Source organism: Mobula birostris, chromosome 1 (genome assembly GCF_030028105.1).
Source record: "Mobula birostris isolate sMobBir1 chromosome 1, sMobBir1.hap1, whole genome shotgun sequence".
Lineage (NCBI taxonomy): Eukaryota > Metazoa > Chordata > Chondrichthyes > Myliobatiformes > Myliobatidae > Mobula > Mobula birostris.
Window position 1 is genome coordinate 203,605,126 of NC_092370.1, and position 18,746 is coordinate 203,623,871.

The 18,746-nt window shown below is 38.3% G+C and overlaps 1 protein-coding gene across 3 annotated transcripts in view; it reads left to right on the plus strand.

Moving 5' to 3' along the window:
• map4k5 (mitogen-activated protein kinase kinase kinase kinase 5) overlaps window positions 1-18,746 on the plus strand; it is a 148,135-nt gene that overhangs the window by 65,802 nt on the left and 63,587 nt on the right. For all 3 annotated transcript variants that reach the window (XM_072269296.1, XM_072269302.1, XM_072269307.1), the window contains exons 4-10: window positions 351-415; window positions 6,654-6,709; window positions 8,954-9,001; window positions 9,324-9,366; window positions 11,501-11,573; window positions 12,178-12,309; window positions 18,289-18,351. In XM_072269296.1, the coding sequence (XP_072125397.1) occupies window positions 351-415; window positions 6,654-6,709; window positions 8,954-9,001; window positions 9,324-9,366; window positions 11,501-11,573; window positions 12,178-12,309; window positions 18,289-18,351 (480 nt within the window). The remainder of the gene's footprint in view (window positions 1-350; window positions 416-6,653; window positions 6,710-8,953; window positions 9,002-9,323; window positions 9,367-11,500; window positions 11,574-12,177; window positions 12,310-18,288; window positions 18,352-18,746) is intronic.

The window sequence follows — 18,746 nt, forward strand, 5'->3', positions numbered from 1 at the left end:
TAAAAATACAACGTATACATTAAAAGAATTAGTTTTTCTTTACAATACGGGGGGGGGGGGTGGAATGTGGTATTTGGCATTTGCCCTAGGATTTTTTTACTCAATTCTTTCAATCAAATGATAGCAATTAAATATTTTTTCTATTATTACTTCGTGGATCTTTTTTCTTTGTGTTTGCTTTAAGTTTTCACACATACTGTCATTTAACATCGTTAAAAAAAATAATATTTATTAGTGTTCTAGTGTTGTTAACTTATCCCGTTTATCCCATTATCTCAAACAACTAGTAGTACACTGTATGATGTTCATGGTAATATTGTCTAAAAGGGTTTTTTTTTCATTCTTACTAGCCGTGAGAAGCTATGGATCTGTATGGAATACTGTGGGGGTGGATCCCTTCAGGATATATACCATGGTATGTTGCTTGAGTTTTCATAGTTTTGTTTTCCCTATTTATAAGCAACTCGTCAACTTCCTTGGTTCCTTGTCACAGACCATCCACAATGATAGCTGCTATTTCTTATCATTTATCTTGATCCAAGATGCTCCTTATGCTTTGGTTATATTTGTAATAGTAATTGTCCTTCAGTGATGTTAAACAATCTTGAATCTTGACTATTGTCATAGTTATAGAGTATTACTGCACAGATGCATCCCTTAGGCCCGACAAGTCCATGGCAACCACAGTGCCCACCTAACTAGTCACAATTCCTACTGTTCAGTCCATGTCTGTCTAAACCTTGCCCTCTACTCCCCACCCCATGTTTACCTATGCAAATGTGTTTTAAATTATACTGTAGTACCTGCCTCAACTGCATCTTGTGACAGCTCATTTCATATACTCACCATTCTCTCCATGGAAAAAGTTGCCCCTCAGTCCCTTTTTCATCTTTTCCTTCCTACCCTAATCTGTGCCACTAGTTTTGGACTCCCCGACCCTGGGGAAAAGGCATCATCACCTTTATCTATGCCTTACATAATTTTAAATGATTCTTTAAGGTCATCCCCATTCTCATGCATTCCAAGGAATAATGAACTAGCCTAGCCTCTATAATTCAGACCCTCTTGTTCTTGTAAATCTTTTCTGCACTCTTCCAGTTTAGTGTTATCTCTCCTAAGCAGTGTGAACACATTGGTACACAATACTCTGTGTGACCTCAACAATGATGTAAACATCTGCAGCATAATGTCTAGATTCTTATGCTCAAGGTCCTGATTGATAAAGGCCGGTGTGCTGAACACCATTTTCATCATCCTGTCTACCTGTGTCACTTTCATCGAACTGGGCACCTGTACTCCTTAAATATTCCATTACACTAGTGCTCTAGTATTCCTAGTACAAGCCCTATGCTGGGTTGATTTTCCAAAATCCATCACCTCATGCTTACCTCTATTGAAATCCATTTGCCACTCCTTGACCGGTTAGGGAAGTTGGGCCAAGACCCCCCTGTAATCTACGATGACTGCCTTCACTAGCAACATCATAACCTAATTTCATGTTATTTGCAAACTTGCATATTTGCACTTGTGCATTGACCCTTGTGCATTTGCATCCAAATCATTTACTGTATATAACTAATGAATAACAGAAGTCCCAACACCAATCTCTGTGGTATACCACGAGTCAATTGCCTTCATTTCAATAAACAACCTTCAACCACCAATCTCTGCTTCTACCACTGAGCTGATGAATGAAAGAAACCCCTCTGTGAATTCTGACAGTGCACAGGTAAAGCAGCATTTGCTTTAATAAAAGGCAATAATGTTTTTTGAGTGTTGGAAGTGACTTGCACCCAAAATACTTCCCCAACATCACTAAGATGATAATTGATTGGCTTAGTGCTACAAAGATGTTTTTCTTGTGAATTGACTAGAACCATTTCTGTTTGGTTTCTATATAAATGCCACGTTGCCCTTTGCTTTATGGAGGTTCACTTGATGATTTTCATTGTTTATTTTATTTTACCCCACTTTGTTTGCCCAGTGCAAAAGATGATTATGTAACTGGAATGATAATTACTCTAGAATACCTATAAAATTGAATATGAATTGTGTACAAAATAACTAATTGATTATACCTTTTTGAGCAGAGGTGTTATGGAATGCCCACCATGATGATGATTGAAAATTTCCAAGGTCCTCTCAGATACCTTTCTCTTGATAATGCATATTTCCTGATTTCAAGTTTAATGTTTAATTATTTTCTGTTTTGTGTCTTCTTACTTTGTGATCATATTTTCATCTAATTTTCCCCATCTCACCTATATTTTTGTATAGGATACAACTCAATTGTTTTGTTTATATGTAGTACTAGATAACTGAGATTATTTTCTCCTTCATGATAAAATATCATTTTTCTATCTGTTCCTCCACCCTCCTCTGGTTATAGAATTAATTAGTTTGAAAGTTTGCAGGGAGAGGCAATTACACCAATGTGGAACTTGGAAACAAACCATTTTACCCACCTAGATCTTGCTGGTGCTTGTACTTCAGTTGAGCTGCCTCATGTCTTTAATCATCTAAATCTGTTAATGTAGCTCTTTGTCTCAACTCTAGACAGCCCCTTAAAATGCATCAAAGCTATTTCAACCACTCCCTGTCATTTTCACCATTCCTGTGTAAAGAAGTTTCCTCTGAATTTCCTGTTGAAGTTTTGGGTGACTTTCCTGCATTGATAGCTTCCAGTGATTCTCTTCCCCTCAAATGGAAATACAGTGGATATCCAGTTCATTGAACCATCAGCTATTCGGGTCGGCTGTTTATTTGGGACAATTCTTAAAGGAAAAAGACTAATTGAGAAAATAGCCATGGTTCCCTTCATCTATTTGGGATAATATGCCACTTTATTGGGACCGGAGGCTGGTGCCAACAGCTTCTAACTACTGGCAATTGCATGCACTTGTGTAGCCGTTGGAATAATTGTATGTTTGTCACTGGTTGATGAGAAATAAGCAGTAAGACAATTCGTAACTGTTTCAAAACTGATAAAATTTCAATACTTCAAGTTAGGAACTATGATGGATTTGAAGCTATCGACAATCATCTTGAATGCAGCAATGAAAATGAAGATTATCGATTACTGGCACTGATTTTGTTCATTTACGGTCAATCAAAAGAACATGGCAGTGTACAGAGGGTGAATTCCTCTGATAACTATTAGGAACTATAGAGTTTTATAGTACTATTGTAGTATAGGTAGTGTTCTAATTTGTTCTGTATTTCATTTAAATACATAATTTGTTAGTTTGTCTTTTTATACGCCACCACCACTGCGGGCACGATGACGGACTCTCCACTTCTCCCTCTCCCTCATCAGTGCATTCAGTTCATCTACATTAACTGCGCCGCTGTCTTCTAGGAGCGTGTTGACCATAGTCTTGGGAGGGCGCCCAGGGTTCATCCTCCCGTTCTTGGGCTCCCATATGATGACTAGGCTGGCAGGTAGCTCGGGGTGGTGAAGACAGTGCCCCGCTAGTTGCAGTCTTCTTGCCTCAGTGTTAGTGGTGAGCATCAGTGGGTCGTCATAGAGCTCGACGTTCGTCATGTGCTGTTGCCAACTCACGTCAAGAACCATCCGGAGCATTCGTGTATAGCAGCCATCTAGAGACTTTCGCATAGTCTTGGTGAGTGTCCACGTCTCGCATCTGTACATGAGAATGGACTCTATGACTGCTATGAAGATCTTTTTAAACCCTCTGGTTAGGTTCACCTTCCAGATTTCCTTCATGTCGTTCATAGCCCTCCACGCCAGCGCCTTCTGTATCTTTATGTCCTTCTCTGAATTCATCATTCTTGACCCTAGATACTTGTAGTCAAAGACTTTCTTAATGGTATCATTCTTTACGGTCTTGAGAGTACCTTCGTCGCAGTTAAATGCCATGTACTCTGTCTTTTTAGCGTTTAGGTGAAGTCCAATTTTATTGCACTCAATTTCCGCTTTTGTAAGTAGCTGCTGTGCTTCCCCCATCTGGTCAGAGAGCAGGACTATGTCATCTGCAAAATCGAGAATGGAGCAATAGTGTCCATCTATACCAAAACCATGGTGAAAGTTGTATCACCAGAGAGAGAAACAGCAGTGTTCGAGCTCCTAGCTGGTGTGCTGCAAGGACACCAGCAGCTAGCACCCTACATCTTTATAATCGTCTTTGATTATGCTGTATGTCAAGCTACCAAAGATCATGGCAAGCTTGGTTTCACCATAAAACCAGGACGAACCGAAAGGGTCAGACCAGTTACCGCTCACAGATCTCGATTTTGCAGATAACATAGTCCTGCTCTTTGACCAGATGGAGGAAACACAGCAGCTACTGGCAAAAGTGGAAACTGAGTGCAATGAAATTTTTTATACCTTTAACTATTTCCATGAAACTTCGGCTAATTAGGACAGCTGCTTAATTAGGCCAGAACGTACTGGTCCCATTGTGTCCCAGTTGACCAGAATCCATTGTATGGTCTTTGTAACTGCCTTATAACAAATATTTTGTAATTTTAAATGCCCCTGAGATCACTCTTCAGCTTCCTTATTATCAAAAAACCTTAGCAATCTTTGTGATGGAGCCTTCGGAGGACTTTTGTTCCTTTTTGAGAAGAGAATTCCAAAGATTTGAGGATGAAGAAATTTCTTTTAACCTTTTATGAGACGGTGATTGCTGGTTTTAAATACTCTTGCTGGGGGAAATAATCAATTCCACATTTAGCCTTCAGATTTTTATATCCTTCAATAAAATCACCTCCATTCTTCTCATCTCAGTGTGCTCTCTTAATCTGTTTAATCTCTTCTTTTACGATAGAATTAGAATTAGGTTTATTATCAATAATGTATGTCATGAAATTTGTTGTTTTGTGGCAGTAGTACAGTGTAATACATAAACTAAGTTACAATAAGAAATATTTAAAAAAAAAAGTGCGAAAAGAGAACAAAATAATAAGGTCGTGTTCATGGATGGTTTCATGGACCACCCATAAATATGAAGGAGGAGAAGAAGCTAAGCATTGAGTTTGTCTTCACTCTCCTGTACCCCATTCTTGGTGGTAGTAATGCGAAGATGATGTCTTGGGTGGTAGCACGTTCTAAATGATAGATGCTGCCATTTTGAGGTATCACCTTTTGAAGATTTATGAAAATTATGTACTTCCAAAAAGCTGTATGAAAATCAGTTACTTTCCTCATCTGCTATCTAGGAATTTGTCATCCTTGTGTGTCTAATTGTCATCTTAAATCATTATGTTATGGTCAGTATGCCCAGATGCTTCCCTTTTTTTTTAGCTACAAATTCAAATTTATTCCCTATTACGAAATCCGTTTGCTTATTTTGCATCAGCCATCATTGACAAAAATTGCTGCTTTTAGATTAGATTTAGATTAGATTATGAAGACAGTCAGTCCTCGTTTATTGTCATTTAGAAATGTATACATGCATTAAGAAATGATACAATATTCCTCCAGAGTGATATCACAGAAAACAGGACAAACCAAAGACTAACACTGACAGAAGCACATAATTATAACATATAGTTACAGCAGTGCAGAACAATACCATAATTTGATAAAGAACAGACCAGGAGTACGGTAAAAAAAAATCTCAAGTCCTGATCGACTCTTATAGTCCCCGATAGCAGGCGGCAAAAAGGGAGAAACTCCCTGCCATAAATCTCCAGGCACTGACAACTGACAACTGCCGATGCCTTGGAAGCACCCGACCACAGCCGACTGAGTCCGTCCGAAAACCTCGAGCCTCCAACCAGCCCCTCCAATACAGCCTCCCGAGCGCCATCCTTTGCCGAGCGCCTTCGACCTTGTCCCGGCCGCCAAAACAAGCAAAGCTGAGGACTCAGAGGCCTACTCCTCTAGAGATCCCGGATCACGCAGTAGCAGCGGCAGCGAAGCAGGCATTTCAGAAGTTTCTCCAAATGTTCCTCTGCGCTCTCACGTCTGTCTCCATCAAATCAGAATTGTCCACGGTACCCTACTAAACAAATACAGGTATCATTCCAGAGCGGCCACGCGCGCTGTGTCGCGTCGCCATCTTCTCCTCCTCCTCCTTTGTGTTTTTGAACACAAACATGCAAATGTTGCTATTTTAAAAACTTTCTCTCCAGCTGTCATTCAGTACTCCTTACTCAGACACCACACTCTTTACATTAACTATTCCCCTCATTATAGACTCTCCTTTCACTATCACTTTTCTATTCTGGCCTTCACCCTCCTTACTGAACCATGGTGCCTTATTCTTCATTGTGGTTACTGATGCAGAAGTCGTTCTCTTTTCTTATGGATGGTGAGTATATCACAGGTGTGAACAGGTTGAGTGTCTGAACAGCCACCTTCTTTGTCTTTCATCTTTCTGGAATCTGTCAATTCAAGCATGTTTTTATTTCCAATTTGCATGCATATTTAAGAAACAGAAATAATTGAATGAGACAAAACAAGACTTAAATGCAGCCTGACCTGCTGAATTTTATGTTTCTGTGAGAAGAGAAATCAAGCTAACATTTAAGGTCAGAGACCCTTGTTCAGAACTGAACAGGAAACAAAAAATGATGTTAAAGCTGCAGGGAAAGCTGGACAAGTTGAGTTTATTTGAATTATTCATAAACTTGGAACTTAAAGTTAACTAATGCAGTATTATCTAATGAGTGTTCTGCTTTTCCAGTAACAGGACCACTGTCAGAACTGCAGATAGCTTATGTGTGCAGGGAAACCTTGCAGGTAGGACAATAGTGTCTCTGAATTTACTGAATGTTAAGCATTTCTTGTCAGTAACTAAAACAGAATTGATTCATTATTGTCATGTACCAATATGCAGTGGAAAAACTTCATTTCTTAAGCCATCGATACACAATTTCAGGACAAATACATCAGGGTGATACAAGGGAGAAACATTAACAGAATACAGAATATAGTGTTACAGTTACAGAGAAAACACAGTGCAGGTAGAGATTAGGGTGCAAGGATCATGATGAGGTAAGTTGTGTGGTCAAGAGTTTACCTTTAACGTTCAGGGTTTTATAACAGTGGGATAGAAGCTGTCCTGGAGCCTGATGGTGCATGTTTTCTAGCCTTGTATCTTCTGCCTGATGAAGGGGGTGGGTGGAAAGAGAGATTGTTCAGGGTGTGAAGGGTTATTGTTTATGTTGGCTACTTTTCTGAAGAAATGAGGTAACGACAGAATCCAAGGGGAAGAGGTTGGTTTTTGTGATGGACTGAACTGTGTCCACAACTTTCCGAAATTTTTTTGCCATCACGGGCAGAGCGATTACCATAAGAGTGTGAGGCATCCAGATAGGATGTTTTCTGTAGGTAGTGATGTTATGCTAATATTCAAAGCAAATATATATAATTGCATACAAAAATATTTTTTAAATAGCCGAATAGACTGTGGTGTACGTCCTGCAGTCTATCACTTTTCCAACAAATCGCTGCCCAAATAATATCTCATATGATGCCTGCTATACCTGGTTTTGTTGAATAAAGACACTGTTTTGAATCTACCAGTATCTTTCTCCAGTGACTTCATTCTTGCAGCAACAGGTAACTGGGTATTGATTAGCCTGACTGCTTGGTAAAATAACTGTTTTTGAGACTGGAGGTCCGAAGAGCTGCTGCAGCCCTTCCCCAGCACAAGCAGAGATGTAAACAACAACAACAGTCACGTGGGAGTGAACTCCCTCGGAATTAGGAGGGTCTGTACTTCACCATTTAAAAACTCTTATTTGCGGTGAGCAGTGGGCCCTACTACTGAGGAATTCACACACAAGTTCTTATTGATGCACAGACTTCTTCCGTGGGTCTTTATGGAGGTCGCAGCAATTCTGTCTGCACGAAAGGAGATTAGGTCTTCTAGATAAACAGCGGTGTCCTGGAGCCACGTTTCTGTCAGGACAAGTGTGCAGTATTCCTCATAATTGCAAGATGATGCACTTTGGATGAATTAGTAAGGGTTAGGAATTGATAGCAAAGTCAGAAGGATCTTGGTGTGCAAATCCAAGGATCAATGGAGATGGAGCAACATAGAAGTCATATGGATATTTGTCATCGTTGGCCAGGACATTACATATATTGAGAGAAGTTGTAGTACGAGTTTATAAAACATTTTTAAGGTGACACTGGAGTCCTGTACCGTTTTAATTGTCATATTATCGGAAGCCTATGACCACACTTGAGGGTGCGGTAGAATTTCCCTGGGATGGGAGGAGTGCTTCATTTATAAGGAAAGGCTGAGTCTGTTCTCCTTGGAGTCAATGAGCCTGATGGAAATTTACAGAACTGAGGGGAGTAAAGACTGGCGTGTAAGATTACATGGTATGCTGTTACCACTGTGGAAATGCAGGATTTAATCCAGAAAAGTGAAAGAAATTAACTGGATTCCAAGAAACTATTGTTCAGAACTGAATGAGGAATTGAGAATGGTTAGATACTGGTTGGAAATAAATAGGATCCTGGGTAATTTTAGTCTGATTTTGTATATAGAGTTTATTTTTTGGAAGTAGAAATTAAGTTGGTCAACTGAGGCTGGCTAAAGTTGACTATGTAACAGTATTTAGCAAAGAAATAGAAATTTTGTATAGCTAAATAAGTAAGATAGTTTGCAAAATAGTATATTAAAACAGTGATAGAGCAGCACAATATTTAGTTTTGATTATCTTTAGTATTGAAAGGGATATTTACTCAAGGGCTGGTTAAAGAGCAGCACAATATTTAGATTTGACTTTTTAATATTAAAAGAGGTATTTACTCAAGGGATGATTAAGAGTAATGTCATAAAGGTTACTTGAAACTTTTCTGTTGGAGCAGTGAAATCAAAAAACATAGTTGTAAGAGAATTGTTCCAAGAGACTGCTGATTTTTTTGGATGAGAGGAGACAAATGGCTGTCCCTGTCTGTGTTTGTTTTTGCAGTGTTGCCTTGTGAATACTTTTATTTGTAGTTAACAACATATACCTTGCTTTGTAGGGTCTCGGTTATTTGCACAGCAAAGGAAAAATGCACCGAGATATAAAGGTGACTTTGTTTTACTGAATTTATATTTTATTTAGAAACTGTTTTTAAACAAGCTTTTTTTTAAAAAGAAGTCTTTTATTGTTAAATCAAACTGTATATATCAAGTTAGTGAAAATGAAGTCTTTGAGCGAGTATACGTGTTGAAAGTATAGAAATACCTTTGATATGTAAAACAAAAGAATCAGGTGGTATTAATAGAAACTGGCAATCAGATACCTTGACTGGGAAGGAAAATTAAGATTTAGAATTGTACTGATCTTATTAGTTGCTGTTGACCAGGAATTATCCACTGGACCTCTAAAATTGATCTGTTTTCCTTCAGGGGGCCAACATTTTACTGACAGATCATGGCGACATAAAGCTGGGTGAGTATTATAGCTTGAGATTCAGGACATTTCTCAAAAGTATGTTACCTTTTAAGCTGAAAAGGCAATGTGATCCTGCAAGGTTCAGAACTGGGTGAATTTACTATGATGTATTTATTGTTGCCCCAAAGGATCAAGTCAGTATATAACATCAGTATGCAGGTTCAGATCCACTACGAAATGCACAATTGACTTTTCTTGAGAATTGTTAATTAGTTATCAGTATCATTTGAGACAATAACAGCCACTTTTCAAGCAGTTAGTGACAAAATATCAGAAAATAATTTTGCATTGCAGAAAATTTATGGAAATGTATACTTGACCAAGTGCAAAGTACAATAAAGGTGCATTTTGAGTAATGTATATGTTGGATGTTTGAGGCTACAAGGTGGTATGATCAAAATCATTTGAGGATCAATTGATACATGGAGTGTCTTTAGTAGAAGGTGCTGAGGTATATTTTAAAGGATGGCAACATGGAAATTATAAAACCTTTGAAACAGGATACCTTCAATGTATGTTATTTTTAAATTAATACATTGGTTTTGGATCGTAATTATAACTATGTACATAATTACTGAAAGCTGTTTTGAATTTTGTGTTCTTGCCCAAGTAGCTTTCTGCTATGCTACTGTGGATCTCTTGTTTGGTCTTACACCTCTGCTGAATTAGCAGATCTCACATGGGTGATCTCCCAGGTTGCTTATTAGTGGTCAAGTTGGGAAAGGCAAAACTCCAGTATGATCCCAGGAAAGTGTAATCATTGATTAAAAGAAATAGGATTGATTGTAATGTTTCTCATTATCAGTTGGGCTGGTAATATTGGATTTGTGCATAACTGCATGTGTTTCTTAATGCTATGTTAGTTTCATTGTAAAAATTCAAAGTATTTCCAACTTGATAAACTCTGCTGTACATATTAGTTCTCTTTTGCCTTTGTGGTTTCCTTGTCCCTTTTCCAATGATTTTAAAAACAAACAGGAAGCCTTCTTTCAGGCAACTGCTTGCTTAGTTGAGAGGCAATTAGGAATGGATACTAAATGCGGTATTACAGGAGAAATCCACGTTCTTCGAATGAGTAAACAGCTGCACTTGGAACTCCTGATGCCAGCAATGCAAGAATGCTTAGTCACAACTTTCCAAAAGAATGGAAGGAAGTGCATCATCTACTGCTGTTTTTTCCCCCTAATTCAGTAAGACCTCTAGTTTTTATGAATAACTAGAACTAATCCAATTAGAATGTGTAATCCAAATCTAACCAGAATTATTGAAATCTATCTTGTTTAAATAAAATTTGACTTAATTCATCCAAAATTCTCCTTTAGTTTGCCCGATAAATTGCCAGTCTTGTAAAATTGTAGAATCATTGTGTGGTGCCCAAAATATTCCAGGGTCTCATGGAATATTAACAGCTTAGAAACAATCATATAAAATTAACAAATCTGCGTAAAAATGTTAAGTATTTAATTATTTCATTCCATAACTTGCTGTTAGTGAATGCTGTTTTTCCATAAGTTTCTTGTCATTGTTGTAACAGAGAATCATTATTTTTTTAAAACTTCAACCATGTGACCATTATTCTCACTAAAATGTTTAGCTTGTATTTGTTTAAACTAGTTCTCAAACAGTATTGAACAATTTATTCTCACTGATTCCAGAATGTTTTGGGAACATCATTTTTATAAATTGGCTAGGGAAAAATTAAATTTTATAATTGTGAACTCGCATCCTCCTGCAACACTTGCAAATAGCTTTGTCATTTATACATTTTTACTTTATCATAAGTTATCTCAACTTTTTCTTTCTCTAAAATCATTAAGTGTGACTTTTAAACACAAAATACTCTATAGATGCTGGGATATTCTCTGCATTGTTTTCTGTGAAAATTCATTAATCTGATTTGCTGGTCAGCTTGCCCCTTTCACTGCCACAGGTTCCCTTTTGGGTGGCATCATCTTTAAAAATGGTTATAGGATAAAATGAATCTATCCTTTAATCCTTTTGATTCTCTATGTGGATACTGTCAGTAATCAGCACTATTCTGACATTGTACTAAATAAACTGACTTAGCCAATCATTGATACTGATCTTTTGTCAAAAAAAAGTAAGTGAATATATTGATTTTACATTTCAGCGGACTTTGGTGTGGCTGCCAAAATAACTGCAACTATTGCCAAGAGGAAGTCCTTCATTGGAACCCCATACTGGTAAATAAAGTCCCTGCAGTTGCCTCCTGGAGTAAATAATTCGAAAACCAGTCTAAGGAGCTGCCACTCATTCACTGACTCACGTGATAGAAATAAAGATTTGAAGAATGGTTGAGAGAAGCCAACTTTTCATATCTGTTCCTGCACAATTGCATTCTGTACCTAATTTCACTTTAATAGTTGGGGGCCAAGATTTTATTTTAGTTTGTTATTGCCTTTAAATGCATTTAATGAGCACACATGCCTGTGGCTAAAATATTAGCCAGATGCATGTACAAATGAGCTGCAATGTTATAGTAGTACATTCCAGACCTACTTGTATTACTGCTGTGTTCACTACTATGATATCTGAACAAAACCATGACTAATGTACTAATTAACTAGTATATTTGTAACTTAGTTCATGAAATTATTTTGTTGCTATTTTGAGTTCTATGAATTTTATAAGCTCTTAATTTATAATGGCTATCTATACCTTTTGCAATTTTATTTCAGCAGGCACATGTATCTTTTAAACTAACTAACTAAGTTAACATTTAGCTACAAGTTAATTATGCTCTTTGAAGTGTGTTTCATTGAGTTTGAAGCGAATATTTGTTTATAGGATGGCTCCAGAGGTTGCTGCAGTAGAGAAAAATGGTGGCTACAATCAGCTATGTGACATCTGGGCAGTTGGAATCACAGCTATTGAACTGGCTGAACTGCAGCCTCCAATGTTTGATTTGCATCCTATGAGGTATTTTATGTTTTTTTTAAATCTGTGAAGTTGACAAGTTCTCTTTTGCACTTGGTGATGGAAAAGGCCTGAAGGATTTAAAGCCACATTGATGTGAATAATGTTATTTATGCTCTGTAGCAAATAAGTTTAGATATCCTCCATAAAAGTACATTATATCTGGTTTAATTATATTTCATGTTATTGATTTTCCTGCTTTCTCATATTCAAAAATTATAGCAAGATATTTTAAGAAAGTAGAGACATTAGATAGATAGATAGATACTTTATTGCTCCCAAAGGGAATTGCAGTATTGCAGTAGCATCTCTTTAACTCTCATCATTCAACTAACCCAATTTGCTTTGCATGTAATGAATCATGTTTAGGCATTCCTACTAGCTCTATACATTGCCATCACCCAAACATTTTGTATTTTTCCCTCAAAGCTTGTGGAAACCAACCCCAAAACTCCCCCTTCCTATGCAAGATAATGAACAACTGTCTTTGCACCATTTTTCTTTCTTTTATCCAGATTCCATATGTGAAACAGAATATACTTGCACACTCAATTTAGCAATCTGCATTCACTGCTAAGAATATGATCTCTATTATGTTTGAGACAAGACAAAGTTTAGGTGATTGCTCTGTTCAAGCCTCACTCTTGAGTCTTTTTAATTGCTGGTATAACTACATTTTGCCAACACTTGCTGACTCACACCTCCCAAACTTTACCAGTGAAACTCAGACATGCTGAGGAACAGTAATTAGTATTTTTTTTAATAAAGGGTATTACAATCTCTGTTACCTCAACCTCAAATTTTCTAGGGATAGTTTTGTGTTAATTAGACCCAGCAGTTACTACATATAAATCTGTTTTTGGTTTTGATTGAATGCTAAATGTTACTCAATATGCTTGGAGAATTTTGCTGTTTGAATGATTTCATGAGAATTCTGCAACCATCTTTGATAAGCAAAGGATTTTTGATGGATGTTTTCAAAGATTCATTTATTATCAAATTATGTATGCAGTATACAACTGAGATTCTTCTTCTCCAGATAGCCATGAAACAAAGAAAAAACATGGAAGTCAGTTCAGAAAACAGCAAACCGAACCCCCCACCCACACAAAAAAAATGACATGATTATCAACCCCTCCCTCCCCAAACCTCACTCCCCTGCACAAAATGCAACAAGAACATTGGCCCCCAACCCCCAACCCCCCCCGCACAATAAACAACAAGAACATCAGCCTCCAAATCCTCCTCTCCCTGCACAAAATAATAACAAAAAACATCAGCCCCCAAATCTGCTGCTCTCCTCACAAAAAAGAAGAAAAGAACAGGTGAAAGCACAGAATATAACAACTATAAAATGGGGGGGAAATTGTCCATAGTCCATATTTTATATGAAAGATTACACAATTGGCAGGACAACATGCCTCATTGACCTCATGCCTGGACTGGGAATTAACTACTGATCACCTGAACTGGGAGGGAGTGCTATCACTGAACCAAAGCTAATAGTTAAAATAGTAATCAAATTGTTTTGTTCTCTTTTTCTGAGTACATAATGAATTAAGATTAAAAATAATTTTAATGCTGACTGAGGGGATATAATACAATTCACATAACATATTTAACTGATTTCAATTATTAATCTAATATCTTTGCCTCGTACGTCACAACACCTTGGATCTAGTTGCAAGTACAGATTTGGAGTGAAAGGACAGGCTTGTGTACACCCAGCGCATCCCATATCTCCACACTGCAGGGAAATATCTAAATGTAAGTTAATTTACAATTAAAGAATGAGTTTAGCTGTAGGAGTTAGGGACCAGGTAGATTGAATGATGGTTACAAAACAGAAGTAAGATCTCTAAATTGTGAGCAATGTTCTGGATTGGCAGATTAGAAGTAGTGTTGTTCACAGTGTACAGACCTGACTTTATGCGCATGTTGAAAATGTGAGTTCAGAGTCTGCTGTTGATACCGGAGTTGTCGAAGTGAGTAATAAAATAGAAAATGGTAACAAGAAATATCAAGACATTAAAAACAGACAAAGGAGACTGCTGATGCTGGAATCTTGATAAATAAGTAATGTGTTGGAAGAACTCAACAGGTCAGGCAGCATCTGCTGAGAGAAAGAAATTGTCAATGTTTTGGGTTGGAACTGCATTAGAATTAAGAGTAGAGAGAGAAGATAGCTAGTACAAAGAGGAGATGGGGAGTGTCAAGACAGGGTCAGTGGATGATTGATGGAATGAGGAGAGGTGAAGGATGACAGATTGGCAGACAGGCAGGGGAGGTGACATTCGGAGATAAGAGTATGTGGAGGTAGACATGAAGTGCCAGGTTGGGAAAGCAGGGAGTGGTGGAATGGACAATGAAGGTAGAGGCATCTTGGAGGGTGATAATTTACACAAAAGTTATCATTGATGGAATCTGATGTAAGGAAGATGATAATAGTAACCATTAGAGGAGTGTTGAAGGAACAGATGGGAAGGGGTTTCTAGTGCCATCCAGGTTGATTGTCTGTTTCAGTACCCTGTTCCTGCATACCACTCAGTTCCTTTTAACATCAGGAACTATATCTACCTTGTCCTTTTTTAATGTACTTAATGACTTGACTCCCACTGTCTCTGGAAGAAAATTCCACAGGTTCACCAACCTCAAGTGAAGAATCTTTCCTGATCTTGGTTCTAATTGCCATCTTCCGTGTCCTGTGGTTCTAGACTCTCCAGCCACTGGGAGCAATTTCTCTGCATCTAATCTGCCTCGTATTATTAAAATAGCTTTCTCTGATTTCTCCTCTCACTCTTTTAAATTAGCCAAACTATAGACCTAATTCATCCAATGTCTCCTCGTGTATCAGTCGCACTATACCAGATCTAGTAATTAGTGTAGTAAACCTTTTGTGTAGCTTTTCCATAGCAAGAACATCCTTTCTTGAGTAACCAGACGTTGCACATAAAACTTTGGATGGGGTTTCACCAAGGTGCAGTATAGCTGCAGCAAGACATCTTGGCTTGTATAATCAAATCTCTAACAAAGAAGGCTAAGAAATTTGAATCTGATGTCTAAGGGTACCCAGATCTTGTTGCATCCCCCTCTTTCTTAATCTATGGCCATTCAGATAATCATTTTTTGGAGTCAGAGGATAACTGTGCCTTTGTCCATAGCTTAGTGCACCAGCCATTCATGTGCACCCTTATCAAAATTGCCAAAACACATTCGTGATTTTGCTTCCTCCTGGTATCTCACATTCCCACCCATACACAATCTCTGCAGCTTTATCTGGTCTGCAGACTTGAAAACGTTACTTGTAGGTCCTTCATCCAAATCATGAATAAATATTGTGACTACTTGGAACCAAAATATTTATTCTGTAGCACCTCACTACGCCATGTCTGCCACCCTGATAAAGACCCATTTATTCCTGATGAAGGCTCTCAGCCTGACACTTCAACAGTTTATTTCCCTCCATAGGTGCTGTCTGACTTGCTGAATTCTTCCAGAATTTTGTGTGTGTCGCTCTAGATTTCCAGAATCTGCAGAATCTCATGTTTGTGCCCATTTGTTCCTGCTCTGTTTCCTGTCTGTCAACCCAATTCTCAATCCCCCATAATTTAATTTTCTGTAACGATCTCTTATTTGAGGTCTTGTTTGAGCCTTCCAAAATTCTAAATGCAGTAGCCATATTGTATGTCCCTTATCTAACTCTTAGTTACATCTTGCTTCAGCAAAAGAGTAAAATTAAGTCAGACCAAGATGTTAGGAAGAATACCTTTATGCGCGTTTGAAGTATATTGTTGCCTCATGTGATGGATCTTTGATGTCCACATAAGGAAACAGAGCAGTACAGGGGGAGAGGCTAACAGATGCAGTTGTAACTGACTTCATTAAAACCTGTGTGGATGAGTGTGTGCCTGCAAAGCCTTAACCAAAGCCTTAACATTCCTAAACCAAAAGCCGTGGATGAACCAGGAGGTACGTCGTCTGCTGAAGGCTAGATCTGTGGCATTCAAGTCTCGCTACCTAGTCCTGTACCAGAAAACCAGGTATGATTTACAGAGGGCTATTTCAAGGGTGAAGAGACAATTTTGAACGAGCTTGGAGGCAACATCGGATGTACAACAACTCTGGCAGGGGTTGCAAGACATTACATCCTACAAAGCGAAACCCAGTAGCATGAATGGCAGCAATGCTTCACTACTAGATGTTTTCTATGCCCACTTTGAAAGGGAGAATGTAACTACGGCTGTGAATATCCCTGCTGCACCTGATGACCCAGTGATCTCTGTCTCAGAGGCCGATGTTAGGCTGTCTTTAAAGAGCTTAAGCCCTCGCAAGGCGGAAGGTCCAGACGGAGTACCTGGTAAGGCTTTGAAAGCTTGTGCCTACCAACTGGCGGGAGTATTCAAGGATATTTTCAACCTCTCGCTGCTACGGATGGAAGTTCCCACTTCAAAAAGGCAACAATTATATCAGTGCCTAAGAAGAATAATGTGAGCTGCCTAAATGACTATTGCCTGGTAGCACTCACATCTACAGTGATGAAATGCTTTGAGGGGTTAGTCATGACTAGACTCAACTCCTGCCTCAGCAACGACCTGGACCTATTGCAATTTGCCTATTGCCACAATAGGTCAACAGCAGATGCAATGTCAATGGCTCTTCACATGGGCTTAGACCACCTGGACGATACAAACACCCACGTCATCAACTACAGCTCAGCATTTAACACCATTTCCACAATAATGATTGAGAAGTTACAGAACCTGGGCCTCTGTACTTCCCTCTGCAATTGGATCCTCAATTTTCTAACCGGAAGACCACAATGTGTGTGGATTGGTGATAACATCTCCTCCTCGCTGACAACCAACACTGCTGCACTTCAGGGGTGTGAGCTTAGCCCACTGCTGTATTCTCTCTATATACCCATGACTGTGTGGCTATGCATAGCTCAAATACCATCTACAAATTTGCTGGTGATACAACCATTATTGGTAGAATCTCATACAGAAACAAGAGGACAGACAGGAGTGAGATATGCCAACTAATGGAGTGGTGTCGCAGCAACAACCTTGCACTCAACATCAGTAAGAGGAAAGAGCTGATTGTGGACTTCAGGAAGGGTAAGACAAAGAAACACATACCAATCACATAGAGGGATCAGAAGTGGAGAGAGTGAGCAGTTTCTAGTTCCTGGGTGTCAAGATCTCTGAGGACCTAACCTGGTCCCAACATACTGATGCAGTTATAAAGAAGGCAAGACAGTGACTATACTTCATTGAGTTTGAAGAGATTTGGTATGTCAACAAATACACTCAAAAAATTCTATAAAAGTACCGTGGAGAGCATTCTGAAAGGCTGCATCACTGTCTGTTTTGGGAGGCTACTGCACAGGATTGAAAGAGGTTGCAGAGGTTTGTAAACTTAGTTGGCTCCATCTTGGGTACTAGCCTACAAAGTACCCATGACATCTTCAAGGAGTGGTGTCTCAGAAAGGCAACGTCCATTATTAAGGACCTCCAGCACCCAGGGCATGCCCTTTTCTCACTGTTACCATCAAGTAGGAGTTACAGGAGCCTGAAGGCACACACTCAGCGATTCAGGAACAGCTTCTTCCCCTCTGCTATCCGTTTCCTAAATAGATATTGACCAAGTGAACACTACCTCACTTTTTTAATGTACATTATTTCTGTTTTTTGCACGATTTTAATGTATTCAATATATGTATACTGTAAATTGATTTACTAATTTATTATTGTATTATTTTTTATACATTATGTATTACATTGAACTGCTGCTGCTAAGTTAACAAATTTCACAATAAATACAGGTGATAATAAACCTTATTCTGATTCTGAGATTATTAAATTGGGAAGAGGTTTAAAGTATTGTTGTGCTAAATGAGTTGACTTATTTACCTTTAAATGTATGCAGTGCAAACCTACTGACTTTATATATTTTAATATCGTGACTATGCTTCTACCATAGGGCATTGTTTTTAATGACTAAGAGTGGATTTCAACCCCCTAAGCTGAAAGATAAAATGAAATGGTGAGTATGCTTCTATTAATAGTTAAATAAAGCTTTGGTGAAGCCACATCTGCAACACTGTATCTGGTTTAGATCATCTTGTTTATGAGAGGATATACTGCTCGGAGGGGGCTAGAAAGAGAAGTTTGATTGCTTCTTGGAATGAGGGCTCACCTAACTGAAGTTGCTTTTATGATTAGCAGTATACCACAGTGATTAGTACTGGAATCCTTATTGTTTGTTATATGCATTAGCAACTTAAATATGAATTTAGGAGTTTGATTAATAAGTCTGCAAATGACATGAAACTTGGTAATGTTAATATTGGGTAGCGTAGATTTAGGATACAGAATGATACAGTCAGATATTGAATTGGATAGAGTGATGTCAGATGAAATTTATTTGTGAGAGACATG